Source organism: Pinus tabuliformis, chromosome 4_1 (assembly GCF_031772625.1).
Source record: "Pinus tabuliformis cultivar Carrire ecotype Pingquan chromosome 4_1, CPIR1, whole genome shotgun sequence".
Lineage (NCBI taxonomy): Eukaryota > Viridiplantae > Streptophyta > Pinopsida > Pinales > Pinaceae > Pinus > Pinus tabuliformis.
The window spans coordinates 653,823,282-653,831,127 of record NC_142303.1 but is presented as its reverse complement, the minus strand read 5'-3'; the positions used below and the strand labels follow the sequence as shown (position 1 = coordinate 653,831,127).

Genomic DNA, 7,846 nt, shown 5'->3' with positions numbered 1-7,846 from the left:
TTAGAATTCATAAGTAGGTAATCTCTGTATGGGGTTAAAACCTAGACCTTCTTTTAGAATGCTTTCTTGTTTATTTTCTGTTTTTAGAATTCGTATGCAGGTAATTTCTGTATGGGGTTAAAACCTACACCTTCTTTTAGAATGCTTTATGGTTATGATAGAAAGCGTAAACATTCATAATGCGGATACAATGACATGATCCGCTACAAAAACCAATCAATATTATTCCGGCACATGACTTGAAGGCTTGAAATAGAAGTAATTAGGGTTCCACATAGCAACAAGAGCTCCAGATATTCCAATCGCATTAGAGGCACAAACTTCCCAAGGGGGACATAATTTCAAAAGAATCTCTTGGGCCAATTCATTCTTAGCCATGGTTTCATGTAGAAGGACTAGTGCTAACTTTTTTGTTTGAATGTTATTATAAAGATATATTTTAGTTTGGGTAGATCTCAACCCTCTAATATTCAAAGACATTATCTTCATTTGCAGATGTTTGAGCCGAGGTTTGGTGCTCTAAGTTCCCGGGATTTTAAAACATCCAACGCACAAATGGCTTAATTGGAAGGTCCTGGATCGAAGAGTGGAAATAGAGACTCCTCTAGAGTCTTAGAGAACCATGAGCTTAGTTCAATTTCAAGACCTCTGCATAGAGAAAAATTTTTGTACTTAATTTCCTTCATTTTCCTCTTATGAGAGTTAGTGTTTCTCTGATCATGGACTTCCAAATCTCTTTCTCATAAATTCTTTTTCTTTATGGTCATAGGTTCGAGAGTCAGCAACGAATTGTTGGCTAAGGCCTCCAAGTTAGCATCCACCGATAAGGGAGAGTAGCTTCCCATTTGAGTGGTCCGATAGAAAATGGGTGATAGTAAGCAACTTATTCTGGGCCTACAATCTGATAAAGGCTTATCTGTGGGAATATGCATAGGAGGCGAAGAGAACTAACATGAATTAGAGATCTTTGAGAATTTTTTTGAATCTCATTTGTGTTGTTTATCATGGCTCTTATCTAGGACCATCATTGGATCATTATAATATTGATTATTATCACTCAAACATTCCTCCAGATAAAGCCACTGAGGGGAAGAAGGATGTTGGCATGATCCCTCCAGTCTTTCCTGACCCATTGGAATTATTTTCTCTAACATTGCCTTCACATCCTTCCAAATACACCCACCAAAAAAACGAAGGAGACATTCCGCAATCAAATGCCCTGTTTTGTGATAGGCAAGGCATCTGAAAGGAATTCCTCAATATTCTAATTGCGGCCTAATAGAGAAAGTGCCCCAATATATGCCAAAGGCAGGAGGAAGTCCCCTAGAAAGATCTACTTCTACAAATAACCATGCCTCCCTCTTGTCCAGCTGCCCATGACATCCCTCATCTACATAGTAAAATTTTCCAATCTTACTGCATATCTCCATGATCGTTTTCTTGGACCATAACTCTATGGGAAAGCTAGGTAATTTGGCCCATATGATATTTCTTTTAGGCAGTTCCATAACATGATCAAAACCAATATTCCATTTTTTCAGTATAAGGAAGCCTCGAGCTTTCATTGAAAACATGTCTATAATTTTTGTAACATCTTCCTCCTTTAGAAAATAAAACCCAAACCAACCATTTACTAACACACTAACCTTTAACTTATATTCAAGGATAGAAGACCAACTTTTGTTTACCTAAATTTTCATCTACGCTCCATTCATCCTCGCATACTCCCAATGACTCGCGAGAACTCTCTTCTTCAAACACACCACATTTTCCCAGTATACATCAATGCCCAAAATCAATTTATGGATCTCTTCTGTCGCCTTGATTGGTTTTTTATTTTTACTTCTTGTATGCTTTTGCTGAGGCTCCTTTTCGAGAGGGATCTACCCATCTTTTACACAATCACCCGCCTGTGGGGAGATGTCCATTACAACCGAGGACCTGGTCGATTATTTAATTCTTCTATCCTTGGAGGCCAACTCATTCGCAGTTACCACTATGACATCAATAAGTTCATCCACGTCTGATATATGGTCGATTAAGGATGGTTGAATTGCATGTAGGATTAAAAAAGACGAGGGGAATACTTACAACACAACAATAATGCACCTTGGGTTTGTTTGGATATTTTAGCCAACCTCATAGAAAATAGTGTCAGCTAACTCTTAATTTTATTTTCATCTTTTAATACACATTTTTATGGAATAAGAATGCGGGTTTCGAAAAAACATATAAAGGTATTTAAATATTTTTAATCGTTTTGGTGTTTTGTTTATTAAAGTCCTATTTAAGGTTTTATATTAATGAATATTATTTGTCATTTTAGAAGATGGAGAGATGAGATCTAACTAAACTTTGATGCATGTTACTTTGCAAGTTTAGAAGTTTAATTAAATTATCTGTTACCTTACCAGATTAGAAATTGAGATAAGAAAATGACAAAACATATATCGTAAAAAATATAAAAAAATTTAATATTTTTTGTAATTTTGTATTTCTTATAAAATTTATGTATTCAAGCTTTTTATCCATAGTGAATTAAGAAAAGTCTTTCTATAGAAATCACATAAGAGAAATTTCAAATCAACACATTTTTAATAAAAAAATTAATATTAGAAATTATTTTATTATTTAATAAAATATTGAAATAATGTGGATATCACTTGGTATTGTTTTGGATGGTGTGGTGCAACTCCACTTCCTTGGGTCCCAATGTAAATCTTTGTGTTTAATATAAATCCCTTGGGTTTATAATATTAATAATCACTTACGTTTATAATAATAATCCAAAAGATTTATAATATTAATCTCTTGGGTTTATAATAATAATCTAGTGTATTTATATTATTAATCTTTTGTGTTTAATATTATTGCTTTGGGTTTATAATGCATTGGTTTTATAATATTAATAATCCATTTCATTAGTAATATCAATATCAATATTAATACTATATTATTAATATCAATATTAAATCCATATTGATTTACGTCTAACATATATCAATGACATTTAATAATATGATTGTGGATATGATTTATATACACATATCAACCATATTTATTAATGTATTGTGTTAATATTAATAAATTGAAAACTATTATGCTATGCACAACGCTACACACGCACTTATTCATATGAGTAAGTAATGTTAATTTACTCATGTTAATAAATTGACCATCATTTTGATACGCTTGTGTAGGGCCAAGTAGATGATATAGTGGTTACCTAACATTTAGGTAAATTGTAGGTTGACTAGGGGAGAACCACAATTGAATGTACGAGTTTTCACACGTAGGTTTTCTTTGGTTAAGGGAATTAAATATGTTTAATCAAAAAATAGCAACAAGGCAATGTTTGGACCTTAGATCAATTAATTGACTAATGTGTTCACCTAGGTGGGAACAATATCATTATAAAAATTAGAATATATATTATTTATATAAAAATATTATTAATATATTTTTAAAATTTATAATTATGCCGTAAGGCGTTCCCTCTGAGAGGAACTCCCCTCCGTGCCGCGGTGTCTCGTTATGGGCCCTTAGATCGATTGTTAGACGATGGAATAAACTCCAACCATTAGATCATCGACCTTTTTAGAAACCAAGCGTCAGCGAAGAGAGGCCAAGCGTCCGTGGATGGATGAGAGAGGACAACAATCTGAGGCGCCTCGATCTCCTTCGATCTGAACATCAGGGAGCTCTATGAAGCGGATCATGTCCCTTGACGAAGATGGCAGGGTGTGGTGAGGAGAGCCGTCCATCCATTTGGCGGTGAAGAAGGTGACAGAAAAGCCATGGTACACAGTCAGCCGAATATTCACACCAGTTCACACTAGTTCTTCACTTGATCGCTCTACTTTGTGGTCACTCATTTCATGGCTCCTCAGCATTCTCGTTCTCTGTTGGCGAAAGCTTTCTTATTCTTTCCACTACAGCTACCTGGGTGTTTTCAACAGCCACAGCCAAATCAGTGCCCTTGCCCCCTCTCCGGTTTAAGAACACTAATGGGCAGTTCAAAATTTTGCAGGTATACCTACTGCTATGCGATGTTGTTGTTGCAACCATTCTGAAATGTTTACGCATTCCTTTTTATTGTTTAATAGGCGTTCAAACAGAAATGCTGTAACATTTCGTATCTCTCTCTCTTTCTTTGATGTATGAATTGCAGTCTGAATTTGGGATATGAATTCCTTTGGGTTTTTTTGGCAGGTGGCAGACATGCATTATGCAGACGGTCAAAGCACGAAATGCTTGGACCTTCTGTGGGGGGCTCCTTGGACCGTGTTTGTAACAAACCGAAATTCCATCAAGAAAGCAAAGGAACTTGTGAAAGAGGGCAACATGGATGGTATAGAATGCGATACCCTAATCTGGTTTCTGAGAAACTATAGAAAATCAACAGGATGTGTGGGTATACGGAGTTTGGATCCTGCAAAATTACAAAATAAAGCGGGTTTGAAGTTCTTGTGGAAAAGAGATCCTGGCCCTGTATTAGATGTGGAAGAGCATTACATATACGTGAGAAAACTGTCATTGAAGCTAACAGCAGTTTCATTGGTCAATATAATCGTTCGGTTGTCACCTGATTGTGGGAGAAATGCTTTAAAAGCATACTCTGAGGCATGTGAACTGATGGATTTGGTGGAGGACTCAGATCCTGCAACTGATAGCTTGCTGAGTAAAGCGTCAGATAGTGTATTCAAAACATTACAGGACATTTGGTCATTCTATTATTGAATTTCTGCTATCATGGAAACTTCAATGAGGTTCTGATATATATTTTCAATGGATATAGGTTTCAGTCCCTTCAGGCACTGAAACAGAAGCAAAGTCCTTGATGGGTAAAGGTCAAAGCTCAATAAAGAAGGTAAAAGGAAATTTAGAAAAACTTCAGATACTTAGTACAAAAGGAGGAAATGGGAAAACATTGTCCAGTTCTACAAATGGTGCATTCCCACAGAGGTAGGTATTTGAAGCTGTTTTTTTTCGGTTAATTCTGACAGTATAACAATTCCATTTGGAATCCCTGGAATGAATCTTAGCTTAACTTATATTAAAGTGGAAATAGATTCTGGACTTTGAGTTGGAGTCCTATTAATATCCTTTATTATGGTTGCCTGTTATTTATCCAAGTAATTGTTGGTTGCAATGGAGGCAGTGGTAGTGAAGGTTCAAGTGAAGGTAGCAAGGGAGTCAATTCACAAAATGTAAGTTCCTTCCATATTATTTAGGTTCAAATTTTTGAAAATTAATTTTATTTGCTGTCTGGGTACTCTACCAAATATGTCTTTGCTGTTTTATATTAATTATCACTGCATTCTACTCTGTATACTTTTCAGGGATGCGAAACAGGTAGGGCAAGAAGCTTGGAACCACTAACCATTAATGGTATGTTTTAACTATCATGTATTACGGAATGCATTTAAAATTTCTTATGGCTATTCATGAATCCTGTTATCAGGGGATCTCCTGATTTCCAGACTAATTTAGTAATACTTTTTATTTTCCATTACAGTTAGATCACTAATAACTTCTAGAATATTTCATCTTGAAGGGATGTGTGCTACTGCTTCCTTTTAGAAAGGTTGCGTTGTTCATGTTTGATATCTAGTCCTGAATCCTAATATTATCAATCTAGCTAATGGAGTAATTTAGTAACATTTGTTGATTTTCACGACAATGACAGGAACAAGTGCTACTGATGCCAATACTCTAGCATATAATGCCCAGGCTGGAGAAGCTAATACAACTGTAAACAGAAGCACAATGGCTTTGGTTCCACCAGCACCTGTTCCAGGAATGTCAACAGTTAGTCTACCTACTACAAATCTAAATATTGGAATGGGCATCTATAATGTGCCTGCCCAAGGATCTGTAACTCCTGTAAAAGGAAGACGGGGAACAACTAACACTGTAACAACAATTGTTCCTGCAGCATCTCAACTCATTCCAGGTCATGATGGAGTGCCTTCTGAATTATGGGTCCAGGTATGCATACCAAGCTTTACCTTCTATGTATCATTCTATCTTGTATTGCATCAGGTTAATGGTGTTGTTGGCCATTCTGTGGTTGGCTGGTTAGTGAATATAAGCTGGATTTACTTGCGTCATCTTCCTATAGACTTGCTCAGACTTTTGGTGCTTGCTTTGTTTTCTTTATCAACTGTTTTGTGGGATGACAACCCTTCTTTCATCTTTTCTGGTTATGCACAATCCATGAAATATGATTTGATCACACTATCATTATATTCTCATATCCATCTTGTTCTTACAAGTCCTTTGAACATAAGTGCATTTCTTAAGAAGATTTAGATAGAAGTGGTCCACAGTCAATTATAACTCGAATAAGCTAAATCTCATTTGTAGGGCTCTTTAAGTAATAGATGGTTTAATGCATAATAACAGTTTTATCTGATATGAGGGCAGCATAGTTTGATGATATAGACCAGAAGAGATTCAGAAGCAGGGAATATTTCCTGGCTGTATCTATGTAATAGGTGGGCACTCTGGTGTTTACCCCAACACATCAATTTGTCATTTCCTATTTCTTGGGAAAGTTTTCCTTTCATATTTCTGAAACTTCCGTGTGTATCCCCATTACATACAACTTAGGGTTTTGTATTTTTTTTTTGCATTCACCTACAGTGTGACCTTTTTATTGTGAATTATTTCCAATATATTGATGAGCTTTAAATATGTTGAACTAAATAAGCTTGTACATTTCCTAAACGAGCTTGTGAAACAGGATGAACGGGAATTAAAACGACAGAAGCGTAAACAATCTAATCGGGAGTCAGCTAAACGCTCTCGAATGAAGAAACAGGTATAGACTTATTCTTAGTATTTTTATCAGAGGCTTGCAGAGATAGAGAGGTAAAATTGTGAGACATGAACAGACAAAGTCTGTTGTCATTGTTTTATGAAAGCAATAAATACTGTTCAATTGATACCCTGTCTGCTGTGCTGTGTTGTGCTAACACCGACTTCCATGAAACAGATGGAATGCGAAGAGTTGTCTGCAAAAGTTGAGACACTGACTTCTGAGAACATGGCACTCAGAAATGAAATAAATCTTATAGCAGAGGAATCTGAAAAGCTTGCTTCTGAGAATGAATCACTAAAGGTAACATATCTTTCGTGGTAGCGTAGACAAGTCAGTGTGGTTTATTGGCCTTAGGATATGAAACTTTTTTGACATTGTTGGATTATGTGAAACAGGTAATGTTGAGGAATTTTCAAAGAAAGGATAGAGTAGGAGATTCAGAAAGAAATGGTCCTAGAGAGACACAGTCACAGTTTATGCAGCAAGGAGGCAATGGCTATCCTCAAGTTCTATCTAAAATAAGCAATTTGAGTTCTAGCCAAAGAGATGAGCAAAGGGAGAGTGAGATGAGCGATTCAACTGGTAAATGTCATGCCGTATTGGAAGCAAATGTTCGATCTGATAGAGTGGTTGCAGGTTAAAGAGAGATCCTAGTTTGTAGGTTATGTTAGATGACAGTTTGTGTATACCAAACCGTTTTGTTTGTTTTGAGCTATCCTCATATCTCTGTAACTGCTTCACATGAACTTTCTTCTAGAGTAGGATCTAATACCCAGGAAAAAGATAATAATGAATGGCTGCTTAGAAAGTACTTCATCCAGATATACGATGATGAGCGTTCTTCTGGTAAAGGAATTGGCCCACCTTGGATTTGAATTGGGTCCAGGCATGGGAATCATCAGGTTAATTGTAACTTGCTGACCCTAGCTTTTAACTTTAGGGTCATATAATTTATGCATTGCCCCCCAAAGTTGCTGTAATATAGAATTGGGTTTGAAGGATTCTTGTACGTAAACAAGC

The 7,846-nt window shown here is 36.0% G+C and overlaps 1 protein-coding gene across 1 annotated transcript; it reads left to right on the top strand.

Moving 5' to 3' along the window:
- Positions 1 to 3,733: 3,733 nt before the first annotated feature.
- On the top strand, positions 3,734 to 7,590 carry LOC149177766 (uncharacterized). The gene is made up of 10 exons (XM_089421881.1): positions 3,734 to 3,746; positions 3,939 to 4,030; positions 4,213 to 4,698; positions 4,799 to 4,965; positions 5,072 to 5,210; positions 5,343 to 5,391; positions 5,690 to 5,991; positions 6,749 to 6,826; positions 7,001 to 7,126; positions 7,222 to 7,590. Exons 1-10 carry the CDS (start codon positions 3,734 to 3,736, stop codon positions 7,465 to 7,467), a joined length of 1,698 nt encoding a protein of 565 aa, XP_089278007.1. The 3' UTR covers positions 7,468 to 7,590.
- The last annotated feature ends 256 nt before the right edge of the window (positions 7,591 to 7,846 follow it).

What these genes read in the sequence shown, in the direction of transcription:
- LOC149177766 (XM_089421881.1), top strand. An exon ending in GGCAGTTCAAAATTTTGCAG is followed by an intron (nt 4,031 to 4,212) that starts GTATACCTACTG and finishes TTTTTTTGGCAG; the next exon opens with GTGGCAGACATGCATTATGC. An exon ending in GCTCTCGAATGAAGAAACAG is followed by an intron (nt 6,827 to 7,000) that starts GTATAGACTTAT and finishes TCCATGAAACAG; the next exon opens with ATGGAATGCGAAGAGTTGTC.